This window comes from Natator depressus, chromosome 1 (assembly GCF_965152275.1).
Source record: "Natator depressus isolate rNatDep1 chromosome 1, rNatDep2.hap1, whole genome shotgun sequence".
NCBI lineage: Eukaryota > Metazoa > Chordata > Testudines > Cheloniidae > Natator > Natator depressus.
The window spans coordinates 54,879,595-54,901,497 of record NC_134234.1 but is presented as its reverse complement, the minus strand read 5'-3'; the positions used below and the strand labels follow the sequence as shown (position 1 = coordinate 54,901,497).

Here is a 21,903-nt window from a genome sequence, read left to right as displayed (position 1 = left end):
ACAAAGAGTAGTTATAAAGGTTTAATTTGCACTCATTTAGATGATCTACATACATTGCGAGTGGCTTTGTCCCTGTTAGAAATAGAAATATGTAAGTGTGACGTGATAGCAGGGTTATATCAGCATGAGTTTGGAATGGGTGCATTACTGTTCCTTTCTCTGTATTTGCATGTGTGTATATTCTGTATCATTACTGTTATACTTAACGCTTACATAACGTTTTACAGTTCTAGAGTGTTTGCTTTGATCCTTTCCTCACCCCCTGTGAGGCAAATAGGAAAATGTTATCAACCCAGTTTTACAAATTGGAAAACGGAGATAAAGAGGTTTCTGTGTTACCTGCCCAATGCCCCCCCAGTGAGTTAGTGGCAGATGTGGAATTAGACATCTGAAGCTCTTCGTAGAGTGTCGATGTGGATCCCGCTGTAGGTGTATGTGCGTGCGAGATCAGTCTTTTGAAGAGCAATGCCTATTGGGGGTGTTCATGTGCTCTCTGCCTCCTTTTGCTTCTGTAGGAGGGCCTTATGGGCAGGGCAGCTGTGACCCTCAGTTCCTTCGTACTAACCACGGCAGCGACACAGAGGCCAGCGAGTGTGCAACTTGCTAGTCTGTAGCTTCAACTACATCTTCCCAAACTCCTTCAAAACTCTTCCGTTTCATCTGTGAAGAACTGCTGCGATGAATTTGATCTGTCTGGACTAAAAATTAGGTTGTCAGGCTCCCCCACTCTTCCATAAGACTTTCTGTATAAGACACCTCAACATGGCAAATCGTAAGCATGTGGGCTCCAAGCCCTGCCTTCCTGTGACAGATTAATCCCACTGCAAAATGAGCTCAGCAAATGCCTTTTTTGTCTAGGAGAGTCCCATATAATGAGTAGATGCTCAGTATGCCTGGTGAAAAGGAGTACTTGTGGCACCTTAGAGACTAACCAATTTATTTGAGCATGAGCTTTCGTGAGCTACAGCTCACTTCATCGGATGCATGAAACAAAACCATGAAACAATACGTCCTCCCACCCCACTCTCCTGCTGGTAATAGCTTATCTAAAGTGATCATCAGCGTGGGCCATTTCCAGCACAAATCCAGGTTTTCTCACCCCCCCACCCCACTCTCCAGTAGGAGAGTGAGTTTGTATGTGTATATGGGGGTGGAGGGTGAGAGAACCTGGATTTGTGCTGGAAATGGCCCAACTTGATGATCACTTTAGATAAGCTATTACCAGCAGGAGAGTGGGGTGGGAGGAGGTATTATTTCATGGTCTCTGTGTATATAATGTCTTCTGCAGTTTCCACAGTATGCATCCGATGAAGTGAGCTGTAGCTCACGAAAGCTCATGCTCAAATAAATTGGTTAGTCTCTAAGGTGCCACAAGTACTCCTTTTCTTTTTGCGAATACAGACTAACACGGCTGTTACTCTGAAACCTGTCAGTATGCCTGGTGTTCACAGTGAGAACGTGTAAGTCGCAAGATGTGAGGTTGATACAAGGTTGCTAGAACTAGGGGTGATGGCGGCAGCACCCCCTGACTTGAAGTGGTTTCCATCATATGCAGGGTTTACAATTTGGTTCAATGGCTCTCAGCACAATCACTATAAAAATTGTTCCAATGCCACCAAAAACTTCATCTCCTGGAACAATTTGTGAGGTTTCTTCACATGGAGAAGAGAGAGTCACCAGAGGCCTGGTACTGGACAAATCAGCTTTGTCCAGCTTCCAACCTGGCAAACATGACACCGAAGACCAGCGTTAGCACTGATACCAGCACCAAAGCAGAGCCCACCAGCAGAGAAGACAACACCAGCACCAAAGCAGGTGCTGACCGCTCCACTACTGAAGTCCAGCACCAAGAGAGAAGACTGTGAACACAGAGGCAAAGAATCCAGGTGTCGCTCAGTGCCTTCACGCATGGTCAATCTTCTTAAGGCCTCACGAGAGAGAACCACTAAGCCCCAGGTGGCATGGAGAGCTGCTGATACATAGTGGTCTGCAGGACAGGAAAAATGCCTCCAACACCAACCCCAGTACCAGTGATCCAAGGATGCAGCATCCATGCTTGTACCAGAACCACAGCTACTTGATGTGTCCCTACAAGAACCAGGATTGTGTTTTGATACAGAGGCACTTACTGGTACCAATGAAGATCCTGGTACTGAGAGCACCATATACCTTAGTGCCACCTCAAGAGGAAATCTACTCTTTCCCTCCATCACCAGGGTATATGTACTCACATCCTTTTGAGCAAAGAACCCTCTCATCTGAGATCCATAGGTGACACCACTGAAAGGCCAGCGGGCTCTCCCTCAGGGGCCTGCTGCTCCACCCTCAGGTGACTAATATCTAACAAGTCTGCCACATCCTTATGGCATGTTGCTGGGGCCCTACAGGATGTACTGGGGTTTGTCCTTCACATTCTTCTAGCAGTCGATCTCCAGTACACTCTAGGAACAGGAAGAGAACACTCTCCCCAGCGACATTCCTGGCCAGGCCAGGCCAGGCCACTGACAGTTGTGAGGGAACTGAGGAAGGATTGTGGCTGCCCTACCAGTTATGGACTTGTAAGATATCACGAGGAGGCAGAGGGTGCATGCACAGCTCTAACGGGCAGTGCTATTCAAAAGACTTCGATCTGACGCACGAGGTGCATGCGTGGCTATAGTGGGGTGCACATTGACAACCATAGTTATTGTAGGGTAAGTTACCTATCTTTCCTACTTCTCAGTCCCATGTTTGCATCATCTTTCGGTATGAAGAAAATAAAACCAACCTAATTGTACATATTTCTCTTGTCCATATTTATTAATCTGGATATACTGCAGTGGAGATGTTTTCTCAAATGTCCCTTGCTCCACACAGTTAACCAAAAATATGACTTCAGAGAACAATTTACTTTGTAAACAGTGTGAAATCTACCCCCCCCACAAAAAAAACGAAAAAAAACAAACGGTGTTCTCCCTTTAGAGAAGGAGAGAATGAAGATGGAAAATGGAAGATGAAGAAAATGAAGAAAGCTATCGTTTTCAGGCATCTGCCAATTAATTTTGGATTGCTTGTTTTTTTAATACATTTATATCCTTGCCTTAAATTCAGTATATTAGCAGCTGAAGTCACTATGTCACAGGGAAAAGGGGTGGGGCGGATTGAGAGATTTTTACCTCATTTTAAAATTGGTTGAAGTAAATTTATAGCTAAAAAATTTGTGCATTGACAGAAACAAATAGCTTCCACGGGTCCTCCTAAATTTGATTATATATTTGCTAATTACAAAGTCAGTACTGTATTTGTTAATTACAGTGGTACATTCTGACTCTCAGATAAGTAAATAATAGCAAGCAGTCATAAACCATAGTCTATACTGAAATACAGCAGAGCCAGTTTTTTTTCAAAGGTCAAATAGAACTGGAGACTTCATTAACTTTCTTTTAGGATCAAAGATATAGAATCAATCCCAAGGACCACCCCACAGGTGGCAGCAGTCCTACCATATTCATAATTAGCTTTTGATAAAATTCCAGCTTGCATGCTTTGAAATTTAACTGGCACGCTTTGCTTGTGTGCATTAAAATCAGTTTAAATACAATTTGCATTTCATGGCTTTCAAATCCAGTTTAAAGGGTTGACTTCAAATTAAATTTTAAAGAACAGTTTTTAAGTGATCCGCAGCAAAAAAAGCTACACGTTGGCGCTTGGCTGGTGGTTCGGAAACGAATGCCTCTGAATCTTGCAACCACACTTGCTCATCTTGCTGCCAAGTTCCATTGCTGAAACTACACTTTTTATCAGTCATGTTTGTGTCTGGCAAAGGTCTGTAGACACAACATCACTTTAACAGCCATGCATATTTTCACAAGATTTACCTCTTCAACACTTTTTCCAAGTTAGTAAATCATAGCTTCTTTAATGTCCTGCTGGCTGTGTGAAAAACAGGAATTTATGTAACAAGCTCTGTGCTGCAAACTTTTTCCTGTTAGGAAAATTTTTTTTATTGTTGGCGAAGTTAGGAGACAGCTCTGTTACTCAAAGAGTGACCTCAAATGTCCTCAGTACACTAATACCCGTTTATAACATTTTTGATGACTAAGGAATTGCAGTAATTTCTTAAATATTTAACACTTTTTTTTAAGGGAAGGAGGAGTTAAATGTTGCTGCATTTGTATGGCCTAATGTTTTGTGTGTTTGATACTTTTCTTTATAGTAAACACTAAATCTGTGCCAAGGTGGAGTATGTTTACAAAATACAATAAAAATGAACGAGTGCAGGAGGCTTTTAATCAACAGCCTTGCAGAATAATTTTCTTTTAACATTGAGTTGTTGCCACTCAAGAGTGCTTCAGATGGAGTCAGTTCAGCCTGTAGAAGGGGCAACAGTGAACTTTATGGTTGACCGAAGAGTGACATTTGGTCCTCCACAGGGGTTGTGTTTTGGCCCTCATTGGCTTATAGCCAGTACCTAAGATGCCAGGTGTGGTGAAAAGAAGGGCATTCGATCTGGGTACAGCAAGGTACTGAGAGCCCTAAACTCCCAGCAAAGATGATGGTGGTTAAGAGGTACACAGCATCAACAGGCAGTATTATCACCTAACAGGGTCAGGCCCTTATATGAGAATAAAAAATGGTGATCCCCACTGTTCTAACTAGAGTACATATCCTCGGATCAGAGATGAAAGATGTAGTATGCCAAAGAAGGGCATATCCCCATTCTAACTATTTCATATTAGAGAGCCTGTTTCAAACAAACAAAAACATCCCCTTCACAATGGAGGGTGGAAACTCTGGCCTTAATATTGATATGTATTTTTTTAATTGTATTACTTTTTACCTTTTAAAAAGACAATTTTAAACTTTTTTTGTTTCTAAAATTCTTCTAGATTCCCTGCAGCAGTGAGGCAGCTCACATTTGCAGCAGAGCCTTTGGCAATACTCTTAGCTTTGTTTTTGAAGTCTTGAAGATCTTCAGTGTACCTGACCCTGAAAGCATCTTCAGTAGCTAGCGTGGGAGAGGAGCCTGCCACTGCTGACTTGCTGGCAGCATTTTGTATCTCCACCTGGATATAGATCTGCCTCTGCCACCATTGCATGGAAAAAGAGAGACAGTGTGCCTCTTGAGATGCCCCAAGTTGCTAGAGCCATTGTCAGGAAGGTATTGCTACCCTTGCTCACTTCTGTCTTTCTCCTTCAGACAGAACAGAAGAACAGGCCACCCTCCTTAAACTGTTTTCTGTGGCCCCAGGAGCTGGACTAAAAAGAGATTGGTGTCACAGAGCTGGGACATCAATATTTGCTCATCTCCACATGTGGCAGAGCCCCTCCTCACAAAGAGAATCCTCTGACAGGTCCCATAGCAGCTAGAGACTTCAGATGGTTGAGAGACAATACTCTAGTTGCCTTCTCTGGTCTCAACCAAGTCAGCAAGCTAACCTCTTCCATCTGGGTGTTGGTACAGGCAGTGAGATGTACTCATTAGTTGAATGATGGTAGCTTTAAGGAAAGGGTGGTTGTATTAATTTCAGAGGAACAAGTGGGCCCAAAGAGGCGAAGGTGTTAACATGGCCCTGTCAGTGTATAACACTAAGCACTTTTAAATGTCTCTGCACTCAAAACCCTGAGACCTCAGCCTGGTTAGTCCTGTGGCAAACACATTAGAAATGTCACACCAGGATTTAGAACTATATTGATTAGAATACATGAGAGAGACAGAGAGAATCAAAAATGAAACATAAAGCATTTTGGAAATGAAGTTGTTTGGCATAACTCAGTGTGATTCATTGTGATTAAAAGTTCCTTTTTCAGAGAGAAGATATTGGTTAGTCTCTTATTTTGTGAAATAATCCTTTGTGGGGAAGAAAGGGTTAGTTCTGCTGTAAAATGTTGAGTTGACCCTGTGACTGGTGGTTACTTTTCCTGCGTTTGACAAACCAGAAACAAGGGGGAAAGAAGAGATAGCAATGGTGGAGGACTGTGGCTTTTTGTTGATGTTCTTATGACTTGAGGTGGCTGGTCAGTCACGGGTAGATGCTTTGAGCTGTCTGGCCACTCATGACCACTCTTGCTCTAGACCCTGACTTGCTTGCTTGCTTCCCTGCTGGCTGCCCCGGTCAGGTTCCTCTTTCACCAGTCCTCCTCAGGCTGGGAAGGGCTGGATGGGCCATCTTATTCCATTAGGCTGGTGCAGTTGAAAAGCTGAGGGAGAGAGAGGATAGGAGGACAGAAAGGAACACACAAGGGAAGGAAGGACAGAGCAGAATCTCATATATATCAATCCCATAGTTCTCGCTGGTCCAGCAGTGGTGGTCAGGTGTTCCAACTGGTGTCCTGAGGTCTGAGTGTCAAAATGACCCTTGCGGCTCACCAGAGACGGGCACAGTCTCTGGAGTGAAGCAGAGGCCTGCCAGCCTTTCCTGAGGAATCCACAAGGAGTCCATTTTGCCATTTTAATCCCTAAAGTCTCTCTTTAAGTACCTCAAAAGGGGGTGATGGGTGGAATAAGCCATCTTCTCAGATCTTATTTTGCCCACCAATTAGGCCTAATTTCCAGCACACCAATTTTGATCCATCATTTTCCAGTTCCATTCTCCTGTTTAAAAGTCATGACAGTTCTTGGGTCTGATAGGCCCTCTAATTTGCACTAATCCAGTCTTTCTGCATCTCTTCATACCCTTTCTGTCAATACTCACTGTTGTAGGTAGTATAACATTTTGAGCTTTCACCCAGTTTCTGACCATTGAACTCACAACTGGGGGTAGACCACAATTGTAACAACAGGGCTGTGGCCCTGCAGCAGCATATGGAGGGGGAAAAAGCTCCCTGGGTTGGTCAGGACTGGAGAAGGTGCATCTGGAGACTTGTCTGTCCTCCACCGACCAGTGTCCAGTTGTCAGATGGCCTTAGCATGAGGATGGTCTTTTGGGGATGCTGTCCCCTATTCCTCATGTGGGATCCTCAGTTATTGGGTTCCTGCCTGATGGTTCGGTCCCCTTTGATCTTGGCTCATGTACTTGAGGAATAATACCAGGAACATTTAGGCAGACATGCTGCCCCTTTCTTGCCTTCAGCAGGAATGGGGGCCTTGGGCTAGGCTATGCAAAATTGCTTATCAATGGCATGAGATTTCAGAGTGTTCTCTGGCTGGCTGTGGATCTCCTGGGGTCAGTGGCTTTTCTGAAGCCATTCATGTCTCAGAAGGTGGCTAGAAGCTCCAGTGGCTCTGGTGAAGATATGAGCAGTGTCTTCTCTTTGCAGAGGTACAGTCATCCTTTAACTCTTGTGCCTTTGGGTATTAGAATGGTTAATTTCACATACTAAAATGTTCAAGGAGAAAAAGATGGTTTTAAGGATGAAGTTTAGCTCTCCATGAGTCATGTTTCCTCTCTGCTGTTTGTCTTCGCTCTTTCCTCATTGTTTAGCAATTGCAATTTTTATCTGTTTAACTTGGGACCTGATCCTGAAATTACTTATGCATGTGAATAGGCTCAGAGAGTTCAATGGGGACTACTTGTGTGTGTTTGCAGGTTGGGGCTTACGTGATTGTATTCTTGAGGCTGGGTCATGCTTTAGCTTTAAAGTGCTATCAACAACATTAATATTAATAAACTCTGGACTTTCTTGTAGTTGCTGTCTTACAGCAATCCCATGTTTTAGCATAATTTTTGAGTTTTATTTAAAATAAAAAAGAAATATTACAGAAAAATAGGTTTTTACAACTTGATTGTAATGAATCCAGTCTCGTATGAGGCCTGCATTTAGGAGTTTTTATAAAGGGTAAATTTTTGAACCGGTGAATAAACCGTTTGTTGTGTTAATAAATGTTTTGTCACAAAACTATAATTATTCAAATCTTCTTTGTTTAGAAGTAACCCTCCTGAAGCTGTGATATTACTGCAGGGTAGTATGTGTGATGAGAGAGAGAGAGAGAGAGAGAGAGATAGAAATGGAACAGTTGCTCATGTACTGGGTTAAAAAATCCATTTGTTTAATAAAATTGCCTAAATGCAGGCTACACTTTAGCAGGGACTCATACAATCAAGTTGAGAACCAGTTCTTCAGTGAATTTTTCTGGTTTTGGTGTCCTCTTATCATGTTTCAAATTGATGCCTCTGGCACATGCCAATTTCTTCTTTTTATCATGTCAAATGCAATTAAACCATATGATAAATTATATGACAATGCATGGCTAACTGGTTCAAAACTGGCTTGAACAAATACATATCTTTCTCAATTAGCACCCTTCCAAGCTTTACCGTTACACTTAAGTTTTCAAACCAAATGAAAAATTGAAGGGTTTTTTCGTCTCTCCAGCGAAGGAGTTAAAATCATGTAAATAAGGATGTCTAGCAGAACCTGCTGGTAATGCCCCTGGTTGTGTTTATAAGGAGATTTGATGCACAAAATATTTTTTGACATATAGGTTACATTAATGGTATTAAGCAAAATATTCCTTTTCCACAAAAGATACTGGGTACAGCAGTTAAGTTTTTGGTGTTTTGTACAGTAATTCAGTCATCATTATTTTTATAGCATCTTTCACACAAGTAGCATCAGAACGGCTTGCTCATTTAAATGTTGCATGTTGAGATAAAGAGAACTGGCCCTTTTCTTATCCCATATTTTATCTTTCAGAATTCAATTCGTCATAACCTGTCGCTGCACAGCAAGTTTATCAGGGTGCAGAATGAGGGAACAGGAAAAAGTTCTTGGTGGATGCTCAACCCTGAAGGAGGAAAGAGTGGAAAGTCACCTAGGAGAAGAGCAGCATCCATGGACAACAACAGCAAGTTTGCGAAAAGCAGAGGAAGAGCTGCCAAGAAAAAGGCAGCCCTTCAGTCAGGCCAAGAAGGAAATGGAGACAGCCCAGGATCACAGTTTTCAAAGTGGCCTGCAAGCCCCAACTCTCACAGTAATGATGACTTTGATAACTGGAGTACCTTTAGACCTAGAACTAGCTCTAATGCTAGTACAATTAGTGGAAGACTTTCTCCAATCTTGCCAGAACAAGATGACCTTGGAGATGGGGATGTGCACTCTATGGTATATCCTTCATCAGCAACCAAAATGGCTTCTACTCTACCCAGCCTTTCAGAGATGAGCAATTCTGAAAATATGGAGAATCTTTTGGATAATCTCAACCTGTTGTCACCTAGTACATCACTGACCGTATCGACCCAGTCTTCACCAGCGACAATGATGCAGCAAACACCAGGTTATTCATTTGCATCACCAACCACAAGTATAGGTTCACCAAATCCAGACTACCGAAAATTTACATATGCTCAAGCTGGCATGAACTCTTTGCCCCAGATGCCTATGCAAACTCTTCAAGACAGTAAATCAAGCTATGGAACGATCAGCCAATATAACTGTCCTGCAGGACTCCTGAAGGAGTTACTAACTTCTGATTCTCCTCCGCACAATGATATCTTGGCATCAGTAGATACTGGCGTTTCTCAACCTAGTGGTAGAGTATTGGGCCAAAATGTGCTGATGGTCTCAGATTCAGTGATGTCAACATATGGTAATCAACCATCCCACAACAAGATGATGACTCCCAATGCCCACCCACACCAAGGACGTAATCAGCCAACAGTTGCAGTTAATGGTCGTGCCTTGTCACACACAGTGAATGCCATGTCACATACTTCAGGTTTAAATCGTTTGTCCACAGTGAAAACTTCATTACAAGTGCCTATGAGTCACCCAATGCATATGAATACAATGAACCCTTATGCTGCTGTTAACAGTTGCAATGGCTATGGAAGAGTGGGAATTGTTTCTCTCCATCAGGAGAAGCTTCCCAGTGACTTAGATGACATGTTAATTGAACGGTTGGACTGTGACATGGAGTCAATTATTCGTAATGACCTTATGGATGGAGAAACATTAGATTTTAACTTTGACAGTGTGTTGCCTAACCAAAGTTTTCCACACAGTGTGAAGACCACCACACATAGCTGGGTGTCGGGCTAGGAGTTAGTGCAAGGTAAATTCTCATACTATTTAAAAAAAAAAATCTGAAAATGAGTTTAAAGGAAAAGTACAGGCTTTAACAGATTTGGAATTGCTTAAAGCTTTAATGGTTTGCAGTGCCTGCATCTACCATCATTTTGTTGTCTAACTTGCTAGTTTTTTTAATGGGTTGTAAATTAGTTTACACTTACACATATGCAATGAGGATACCTAATACAGACTTCTAGCATTTATTTAGAGCTATTTGGAGCATGTATTCTATCTCTTTTGCTTCTTTGTGAACATTAATTTTGTATTTTGTTTCATTGTGTTTTTTCTGTTTTTTTCCCCTAGGCTACAGTTTAAAGCTCTTCAGACTTGTCTGACAACAGGAACCGAGAAAAGTAGTCCAAAGATGTCCTTCGCCCCTCTTTTAGTTTTCTTGATAAAACTGTTCTCATTTTTTCCTTTTGTCAAAATTGGCAGCAAACAGACTTTTCCTGTACAGGATGTTTGCCCAGTGTTTGCAGGTTATGTGCTGCTGTAGATAAGAACTGTGCCATTGGAAATTTCATTACTCTGAAGTGCCAAATTCACTACACCATATAATCGCAGAAAATACTTTTGCATCATGTTGTGCTTTCAGTTTTTGTACAGTATGAGCTGTAGATGGAGAATTATTTTTTAAAAAAATATCTGTTTGGTCCAAAAAAAACCCTATAAACTTCTTGTAATACTGTGGTGGTCTCATGCCCTGAGTAAGTTTAACTTTTATTGAAGTTACCCGTGTTCTGTTGAACTGATGAATTGAGATAACTATGGACATTGTTTTGCAGCTGTATGAACTGCCTTGTATTTGTTAAAATTGATACACATTTCATATGAGAAAACAGAGGCCTGGTAAATAAGATCCAGATAAGGTCATTGAATAGTCAATGTTCAAAACAAACAATAGATTATATACCAATTGGTATGTTACCGATCTTTTTATTATGTAAATTTACGCAAAAATATTTGTGGGTCTGATTTCCAGATTAATGAATGGTATTGTTGGACTTGAGAGAATATTTGGAATAGTTATAAAGCTATTTTGTTCTTATAATTAAAGTTTACTTTGTTATATAGCCTACCTAAAAAAATTTACAGAATCTAAAATCTGGCAGCATTCATAACCTTCATTTATACAGTATTTTAACTGGATGAAGTGAACATTTTTATATATTTGCTTAGCACCTTAGAGTGCTACTAAAGAAAGAAAAAAGCTTAATGAGTACCTTGCATTCAGAACATTTCTGTCCCATATTTTTTGGCAGAAGAGTGATGTGTATAGACAGACACTTTCCGTTTCATGTTTAGGAAATATTTAATCGGTTTTATATATGCATTTTTAGAAACTTCATCAGCTTCTATTACCATTTTAACTCTGACTACCACAAAGTGTTAAGTATTCATTGTTAGATGCTTGTACAATGCTTCATGTTGTATTTATTTCATGGAGGTCTCATAATGTTTGTGGACTCAAAAGCAGGATCTTTGTTTTAAGAATGTTCATATTTTAATAAAGTTAATGACAGAATTTCCATTTGTATTTAGCATTAGTTTTAGGGTCTGTCAGCATTTTTATTATCACACCCTATTTTAGGGGGTTTGAAAGTGCTACTATAAAACTACATGGGGGATAAAACTTGCATTATATACCATTTCAGGGCAAGGACATATTTGTTCTCGATTTCTGGGGGTGGGGAAGATTAGCGAAATAGCAAAGTTACATAAACACAAGAGTTTTAGGGAGAAGGGATAGCTTTAGTTACTAAGGCTTTGGTCCTGCAAACCTTTACCTTTAGGCAATTGGGCCCATTGCAGGGTTTACAGGATTGGGCCTTTACTTGGTAAATATTTGCTGTATTTACATAGTTAAATTGTGTTTTGAGGGATGAATGGGGAGGTAAACCTGCCTGCCTGCCACTGATTACTGCACATTGTTTATTAAAAAAACAAAAACCAACTAAAAAACTGAGGATTTTTATTCTGCACTTACAATATTTGCAATTTTTACAATAGGCCCAGGGATGGAAATGAATTTTTCTGCTGTACTATTTTCAAGTGATCCATAACTGGAAAGTGATTATAATCCCAATTTAGCTCCCATCTTCTCCATCGTCATTCTCCAGATCATTTGTGGGATGTGCCAGCCGAGTGAAGATTAACAAACACAACATAAAAAAGTCCATGATATTAATTACAGTGTGTGCTCAGTGCTGGCAGATCACTAAAACAGCCTGCATTTGTCTAATAACTTCCCTATTAAATTAATGATATCTGAAATGTGATCACAGCTCTTGGCCATGGCACAAGCAGAAGACTCTGGGACCAGTTTCCAAAGAGCCTCCTTTTTGGTGCATGTGCAGAATTTTTGCTCTCCAATGGCAATTGACTAGAGTAAGTGAAGTACTGAGTCATATAATTATTTGACCTCTATGTGCCAAAAGAGAGACCCTTTGAAATTTGAAATTTGAAATCCTCCTCTGGTGCAGGAGCTGAAAATTCTACATTTAACAGTTTACCTCTTATAATTTTATTGCTACTGTATAACTTACAAACATTCTTTCTTTTATAGCTATGATGAGCTTGAACGCAACAGTTCCTTAATTAAAATAGACTGCAGGAAGTCCTGTTTGATCATTATCAGAATAGATACTTATAGATGGTGGGAATTTTGGTTCTGCATTTTCTTTTTATTTCGTTTGTGTGTCAAAGTTCTAATATTTTTGCTTGTAACTGTGGGATACTGTGAAATCTAATGAAGGGTAGGTTGTCTGTCATGAAAGCAAACATTATGTGACCTCTAGTAATAAATTCTTTTCAGTAAAAGAACCGAACTGTTGGAGTAAATTAGTTTGTCAGAATTATTGTAAATGATTGCTTTGTGAATTGTGCAGATGATCTTACCTATGCAGCTTTGGTTTTGACTTTTCTCTGGTTTGTACTGTTATTAAAAGTATATTGTATTATAGAGCTGTTCAGATATTTTAAATATAAAGATGTATTGTTTCCATAATATAGCTATATGATATATGTTTAGATAGTAGATGCATTAATTGGAAAGCTCTGCTTTGATAAACTGACAAATTGCCTACATGTATAAGCAAAAGTTGTACTGCTTATTATTGGCTTAAGTCAACAGAGCATCCCTAAGAAGAGGAGAGAACTTAAAATTGGACCAATTATAAAATAGTATAAAATTTGCACTTGTTAAACCACTGGATGTATGTTAGTACTTTTTTATTTTTTTACTGATTTGAAGTTCATATTTTCATTATGAAATTGCTAGGATTCTTAATTTATAACTGATTTTAGATAAGATGTTGTCATGTTTTTTGTAATCATTACGTAAAAATGCAGCGTGGTTTATGCAAACAAACAAAAAACCTTGGCATTAAAACTTGCCTCCTTTTTGAGGGTTGTTCCACAAACCAGCAATATCACCAGAGAATGGCTTGTAAATATGGCTAATTTTACTCGTGGGTGGTGTAACAACACTTCTGTGTTCCACTGCTCTTATTCAGCAACATCGCAGAATTAAAGTTCATATTTGGATATTTTCAGAGAAGTGCCTGATGTACCTACAGACACAAGAACAATCCTTTACTGTTGTATAAAGCCATAAATGTATATAAATTATGTTAAAAAGGTTTTGTGTCCTTTCTTGTATACTGGAAATGAGATTTGTACCAGGATTCTACTTGTGATTAGCAGTTGTCATATTCAAACACTGTAGTAATTACATTCCTTACTGCCTAATATTTTTAATAATGATGATCCCATTTGGACAATCTTGTTGGCATTAGCAATTTTATGTGGAAAAATACCTCATGGTACCAAGTCTTGGATTTCAGCAAGATGATACCATATTAATAAGCAAACACTAACTGCAAAATAGCTAACAGATTTTCCAGTACTTCATGTAAGGGGAATTATCTCTTGGAATTTCTTCTGGAATTGGAATGGTATCAGGTACAGTAACTTAATAGGGCTGTGTTAAGTATTTTATCACAACATATTGTGATAAAACTAACTTGTTTATAACTCTTTGGGACTAAACACAAGAAGAATCCATGCCTGAGTTGACAAGATATATTGTGTAGATATACTTTGTTGCTGGAAGCTGCTCTACCCAGCTCAAGCATTGTTGCCATTGGTTCAACAAGCCTGGTTCAGAGAAAATTGCAAAAATTCCTGAAATCCCTTCAGAATGCATATTTGTAAGTATAAGCTTTTAATAAAATTGCTATGACATGAGATGGTGATTAATGTATTAGAACTTTATGTAATATATTTAGAAAATGTGAAACAAAAACTTAAATAAAACCACAGGAAGGAATTACTCTTAAATTAGCACACGTTACAGCTTAGATCCTAAAATCATTAGATGTGGGAAGGGGAACAGGTTTTGGAGGGGGTGCGAGTGGGGTGTCAGCAGAACCTTTTTTAAAAAACGATGGAGCACATTATTATAATCTGAGGGTGCTTAATCCAGAAATAACCCGGGTGGTTGAATAAATTCTGAAATGGAAGAGGAGGTGTTTGTAGCAATTTTCTGAAGCCAAAGATCTCAAGTTTATTAGCCCGGGACATGATAGTTCCAGGTAAACAGCTTCAAGTCTCTGCTATGCTTCAATGTTTAATTATTCAAATTTCCATGCTGAAGAATTTAAAAATCTATTGACCCTGTTTTTCCCTACTCTTTTCTCTCCCTCCTCTTCCTCTTCCTCTTCATTTCCATCTTTTCATTTCTCCCCACCCCCCCAGGACAGCAATGCTTTTTCTCCCATAACAGCTGCAATTCATAGGCCAGATTGTATGGTTGACTTATTATGCAAATAGTCTTGTTATAATCAATAGGGGGCAACTCCCATGAATAGAGAGCCAGATTTGACCCTAATTCTTGTTTAGGTTATGTTTCCAAACAAAACTGAGAGGGGCTAACTCCCAGTTTTATTAGATAATAACTGCCTCTTTTCCCCTACAAACCAAGTAACAAGTTTCTCAGAGCCCTGCAAAGGGAGGGGGAGAGAAGGGGATTACAGAAGGCTAAATCCAGCTTCCATTCAAGTCACTGGCAAAAATACCCACTGACCTTAAAGCGAGCAGGACTGTACCTGAAGAAGAGAAAGAGACTAGTTTTCGCTTTCCTACGTTTTGCAGTCCCATATTTCTGAGCCTTCCCTGTGTCCCTCCTGCACTTTTCAAGTAAATGGTGGGGTCCCCCCCCCAAGTTTTAGCTACATAAAAAAGATGTTTAAGTATCTCCATTTTAACAGTTTGGAAATGCTGAGTTCTGGAGCAGAAGGATTATAGTAACCAATGAGTCAAGTGATTTGCATATTCATAATAGTGCTGGAAAGAATTGTGAAGTTTATGCAAATTCTTGACTAGTAATGGGTGTCAGCCAGTTGCAGAGGACAGGTAGTTACAAACTATGTCACTGAGAAATAACTCCACAGTGCTTATGCAGATGTGACAGCAAGGCCAATCAGAATACAAGGACTAGACTGACCAGGGAAGGAAAACTACTGTATAGCATCCCTGTACTCTAACTGTCTAAGGCCTAGTCTACACTACGGGGTTAGGTCGAATTTAGCTGCATTAGGTCAATTTAAAAATGACTGCATCCACACAACCAACCCCATTCCGTTGACCTAAAGGGCTCTTAAAATCGACTTCTGTACTCCTCCTGACGAGGGAAGTAGAGCTAAAATCGACCTTGCTGGGTCGAATTTGGGGTAGTGCTGACACAAATTGATGGTATTGGCCTCCAGGAGCTATCCCAGAGTGCTCCATTGTGACTGCTCTGGACAGCACTTTGAACTCCAATGCACTAGCCAGTTACACAGGAAAAGCCCTAGGAACTTTTGAATTTCATTTCCTGTTTGGTCAGCATGGCGTACTCAGCAGCACAGGTGACCATGCAGTCCCCCCAGAATCGTAGAGTGTAGAATGTTTCTACGCTCTTCCTATCATCTCCATCCCTGAGGTTGTTGCAGATTAGAAGGTGAAAAAAATGCACTTGCGATGACATGTTTTCCAAGCTCATGCAGTCCTCCCACACTGATAGGGCACAGCTTAATGCATGGAGGCATTCAGTGGCAGAGGCCAGGAAAGAATTAAGTGAGTGTGAAGAGTGGAGGCAGGACACGATGCTGAGGCTAATGCGGAAGCAAACGGACATCTAGAAGCATCTGTTGGGGGAGCAAATGGACATGATGAAGCATCTGTTGCAGCTGCAGGAAAGCCAACAAGAGCACAGACCCCAGCTGCATCCACTGTATAACCACCTACCCTCCTCCCCATGTTCCATAGCCGCCTCACCCAGACACCCAAGAATGCGGAGGGGCAGGGGGAGGCTCCGGGCACCTAGCCACTCCACTCCAGAGGATGGCCCAAGCAACAGAAGGCGGTCATTCAAACTGTTTGATTTTTAGTGTGGCTACAGTAAGCAATGTGGCCTTTCCTTCCTTCCTCCCCCACCCCTCCTGGGCTACCTTGTCCGTTATTTTTTTTAATAAAGAATGAATGCATGGTTTCAAAATAATAGTTTATTTCAAAGGGGGGGTGGTGGTTGGCTTACAGGGAATTAAAATCAACAAAGGGGGTGGGTTTGCATCAAGGAGAAACCCACACAACTGTCACACCAAAGCCTGGCCAGTCATGAAACTGGTTTTTAAAGCCTCTCTGATGCGCAGCGCGCCTTGCTGTGCTCTTCTAATCGCCCTGGTGTCTGGCTGCTCAAAATCAGACACCAGGCGATTTGCCTCAACCTCCCACCCCACCATAAACGTCTTCCCCCTTACTCTCACAGATATTGTGGAGGACACAGCAAGCAGCAATAGCAATGGGAATGTTGGTTGCACTGAGGTCTGACCTAGTCAGCAGCCAGCACCAGCGAGCTTTTAAACATCCAAAGGCACATTATACCACCATTCTGCACTTGCTCAGCCTATAGTTGAACTGCTCCTTGCTACTGTCCAGGCTTCGTGAGCCATGGGAGCAAGGGGCAGGCTGGGGTAGGTGCGACCACATGGTGCTGCTGGCTGGGAGAGCAGCCTGAGGCAGAAGCCTCCAGCTTGCATGATATTCTAGGCAGGACTGAATCTCCCTGAGACGGAACTTAAAGAAGAGAATGACCTGGAGTCTCTGGCTCCCATTCGGTGTTCTAAGAGGAGAATAGCCAAGTCTGTCCAGGCGCCCCGATTGACCTCACCAAGGTCTGCCAGGAGCACCCAGGAGATGTACAATGGCTATCAGTCCTTCTGCACCGTCTGCCGCGAAGGCAAGGAGCTGCTGCTGTGTAGTAATGCAGTACAGCATCTGCCAGCAGCACCCAGGAGGCGTATGGTGACAGTTAGCTGAGCGGGCTCCACGCTTGCCGTGGTATGGCGTCTGCACGGGTAACCCAGGAAAAAAGGCGCAAAACGATTGCTGTTGCTTTCACGGAGGGAGGGGGGCCTGACGACTGTACCCAAAACCACCTGCGACAATGTTTTTGCCCCATCAGGCACTGGGAGCTTAACTCAGAATCGCAGTGGGCAGCGGAGGCTGTGGGAACTGTGGGATATCTACCCACAGTGCACTGCTCTGTAAGTCGATGCTAGCCACGGTAGTGAGGACGCACTCTGCCGACTTAATGCGCTTAGTGTGGACATATGCAATTGAATGTATAAAATCGGTTTCTAAAAATCAACTTCTATAAAATTGACCTAATTTCGTAGTGTAGACATACCCTAAGGCAGTTTTATTTCAGTACGATACATTTTGCAGAAATGCCAGCTAGATCCTTAGATTAAAATATTCTAATTGCAAGTACAAATAAAGGCAAATTCATTTACAGCTGGTGGTGAAATAATCCATGTTTTGAAATAACTCCTGAAGGAAAATTAATTTGCAGTGAAAATTGCCTTTATGCATCCCTCCTTTTCGAGTCATGTGTCACTCCTTGACCATTAAAAACAGTGTTACCTTATCTGGGGTCATGCTCTCAGACCCATGTGCCAAAGTGACACCTAAAAAAAGTAGGCCCAGCGGAACCTCCTTTCCCCTTCATTACAGTTGTTTTACCTATTTTTGGACCCTGGGGTCCTTTCATGTTTTAAAGTTAAATTTCTTGTTACTAGTTTTGGTTTGAGTGCTTGTCAGTGACTTTGGCAGTGAGTTAGAGACAAGAATGGTTATGAACAAAACACATTTTCTAGTGCCTCAAACTTAATTCTAGCAAGTTACAATCTTTGCCAAAGCAGTTTCCTTACTGACACCAAGTTATCAGCATCCTTAATCCTCCAGACCTGAGGACCCAACTTTCATAAGGCTTGCAGCGTGCAATGCCCTATTGTCCCCTTAGGGATGGATAATAAAATGGCTTTTTGCTTCTGTTTGTATCTTCCTAAAGTTCACTGACCCTGTTTGAAGAGGCAGAAAGGCTTCCTGGGGGGTGCAGTCTCCAGCACTGGTCAAAATTGTTAACTCGCCGCCATCCCCCAGTTGCTTGCCTGCTGGCTTTGTTTACCTTCCATGTAAATGTACTTTTCCTTGGCTTTGGTCTCACCTTGTCTAATTTACACTGGAGACAGTCAAGCCTGCAAACCAGTGTTGCTTTGTGTAGGACAGACTGGGCTTAGGCACACATCGATAATTCTTTGTACACCTCCCATATGTGCACCACACAATAATGTTAATGACCAGTGTGTTACCAGTTTGCATATGACACCTGACACGACACCTTTTAGGTACAGATGATGACATCAGTGAGTTGGGGCTGTGAATGTGTCAGGGCTGATGGGAATTATGAGATGGTGTGCCCTCTGCCAGTTGGCATTGATGGGTTCTCTGGGTCTTTTACACACTCTCTCTCTCTCTGTGGTTCTTTGTTTCCCTGAGTGGGGGGTTCAGTATCTCTCTCTGCTTCTTCGATCGCACCTCACGTCCCTTTTAGGCTTATTCTTGTGTCTTTCCCTACTGAGCGGTCAAGGAGATTCTAGCTCTGTTTCCGGAGTGGCCTGGACACTCTCCAACCTCTGTCTGCCTGAGGAATTCCATCTGCGTGAGGAAGAAATTAGTTTTCCTTCCTTTGTGAAGAAATATCTAGTGTGGTTCCAGCCCCAACTCCTGACCTCAGTTCTTACAAAGAGCTCATTCATAAATTGGCTGTGAACTTTTGAAGTTCCTTTCTCCATGATCATCTATGCAGTGTTTCTCAACAACCGGTCTGTGGACTGGTGCCGGTCCCCGAGATCTCCCGGACACAGTTTAGGAAAGCAGCAAGCCGGTCCCTGGCATCAAAAAGGTTGACAAACACTGATCTATAATACCCTCTTCAGCCCAAGAACAAGGTGTCCCCTCCAAACAGTCATGTCTACTGTGCTGAAGAGTAAATGAGTTATGTGACAGGGCGTGCGCTGTCTACCCAAAGCATCTGGATGAGTTTCACTGAACTCTGATGCCACTAAGGCGTTGCATGGCAATGTATACATTACTTATGAAATCATTCCACAAGCTTCAGTTGTATTGAAAGCTTAGGAGGGTACAGCAAAATGAAAATATATTACAAAACGATGTCTTTGCACAGTAACAAGGTTATCACCATTTTAGGACTAAACATGCTGTGGGAGGTCTGTGGCTGGCTGGGAAATCAAGGCAAGCAACAGCCTGAGGGTCAAAAAGGGCTTTAGCTCTTCTGGGGGAGACGGAACTGAGCTGGAGCAGAACTTCCCTTCTGTCAGATTTTAAAGTTGCATGTGGCAGTTGCCTTCTGCTATGGCATAATGTCCTAAGCTGTGCAGGGGCTGTTCGTTGTTTTGGTGGCCTGCCAGCAGAAGATGGTTACCAGGAGGAGCTACTAGACCCTGCAGGAGCTGAATTCTCAGCTTAAGTGCCTAAATAAATTACCACCTCCTGCTGCCTTGTTCCAGACAGAGTGCTTCAGATGCCTTTTCAGAGATGGCCTCGTTGGGCAAGTTACTGTACTTGGTAAGTTGAATCACGAAATGGCCTGTCAGGTTGCCTTCTGTGCCCTTTTAAGGGTAGGAATTGATAACCCACCTAACTTCTTGTGGAACATGGGAAAACAGACATGAAGAAGGAAGCCCAGATGCTGAGCAGATAAGATGGCAGGAAAATTGCCATTTTTGTAGAGCAAGGTGACACATTGGAGGGGCTTTGGACAAAAGATAAATATTTGGAGCAGCTACATGCCTCCTTAATTACATCTATACACAGGATTCTGCTTCCTAATAATGGAAGTCCGATCTGGGAAAAGAAGAATCTAGACAGAGCTGCAACAGCAGCTGGTTGAAAGCATGCCAGGTTCTTTTAAGACCTTAAATGGGACTGTCAAAATTAAAGGTTATTTTCTCCGTTGAGTGAGCTTCTAATTCATTAGAGGTGTAAGCCTGAACTCCCTCAGTCATTCCATTCCAATGCTGATTCCAAGTGAATCTCTTTGAGGTGGGAAGGGCTATTGATCCATGATCCTTTCCGTATGGGTTGCTATCAAGTAGTCCTCATTTGAGAACCTATGCAAAAACATGCTTACAACCCACAACGCATGCTAAAGCCAGGTGTAACACTGACAGATCCTGGTCATCAGCATGCAGGATTAAACCTGGGAACCTCTGGAGCTAAATGCATGAGTTTCTACTGCATGAGCTAAAAGCCACATGCCTCTTAGCTAAGCTGTAGCAGACTCATTAATCGCTAAGCGGTCTCTGTACCACTAGAGGGGACAGAACACCCCACCCAGGGTTCCACAGTCAGACAGCTGGTTTAGTAACTGAAGGCATTAGACCTCTCTCAAACACTCCTTTCCCTATCCCTCTCTCTCTCTCTCTCAAAAAAAATCACCCCTATTAATCTTGCAGTCTTGCATTGAAGGAACTTCCACACTAATGTATTAAGAAGGTGTTTGTTTAATGCAGCCATCTCCCTCCATTATGCAGTGATGGTAAAAATGCATCCAATGTGGATTAATTGTTTCCAGGGTGGACACAGTAAGAGCTACAGCTCTATCATCTTTCGAATCCTCAGGTATCTGCCTGTCTTTCTTTTAGTGATTCTAGAGTGTGGATACAGCCGGTCAAATTGGCAGCACGACTTTAGTTCATTTGTTATAGGATGGGGAATGGGCACAGCCAGAGCCGTTTGCCACAAATCATTTGAGACAAGATGATAGAGCCTCAAGTCTTCTCTCCAATTTACAGGCTGTGGTGATGAACTCCTTTCTTCTTGTATTTCACTTGCTGCTAGAGGTACCACTTGAGATCAGAATCTCATTGTGGTAGAAGGCACTTTGAAAAAACACCCAGGAAAAGCCAGTTCCTGCCCCCCGAAAACTTACATCTAAACAGCCAAGACAAACAAAGGGTAGGAGAAAGGAAGTATTTGTTTTATCAACTAGCTGGACCCAAGGATACAATGGGTATAGTGAGGCGATGGAGTACCACATTTTACATATCGAAAAACCTGGTGAAGAGCATACGGGCTCCGACACCTTGCAGGATGTTAAAGTCCCTGTCTCAGACGTATTGGGGCCTTGGAGAGAATGTGATCCAAGCTACTGCCCAGGTAGCTGGTGAGAGAAGTTCTGGAGTTAATTGTATGTCTGTGGTGGCAGCTCCCCGAGCACTATCCAGTCCTTAGCCCGTCATGAAATTTAAAGTGTGAGGAACTACTGAAGAAAGATCAGACCTGACTCTTGGACTCGAACGGTTATCAATGCTGCTGGGGCTAAACCTGCACGGTCGCTCACCGGGCCTATGCACAGGAAACCACAAAACCTCACTCGGGGTGAAAATACGGTGCTAATGAACTCCCACATACATTGCAAACTTGGCTTTCTTTTCTCAGAGCTCTGTCCAGTGGTGCTTCCTCTGTGAGGCATTTCCACTGCTCTGAGATGTGATATCTGATCAATGC

At 42.0% G+C, this 21,903-nt stretch overlaps 1 protein-coding gene across 1 annotated transcript in view; it reads left to right on the top strand.

Moving 5' to 3' along the window:
- Positions 1 to 14,312, top strand: part of FOXO1 (forkhead box O1) — an 86,294-nt gene extending 71,982 nt beyond the window's left edge. The window contains exons 2-3 of the mRNA XM_074960041.1: positions 8,617 to 9,973; positions 10,294 to 14,312. Coding sequence (XP_074816142.1) covers positions 8,617 to 9,960 — 1,344 coding nt within the window. The 3' untranslated portion in view covers positions 9,961 to 9,973; positions 10,294 to 14,312. The remainder of the gene's footprint in view (positions 1 to 8,616; positions 9,974 to 10,293) is intronic.
- The last annotated feature ends 7,591 nt before the right edge of the window (positions 14,313 to 21,903 follow it).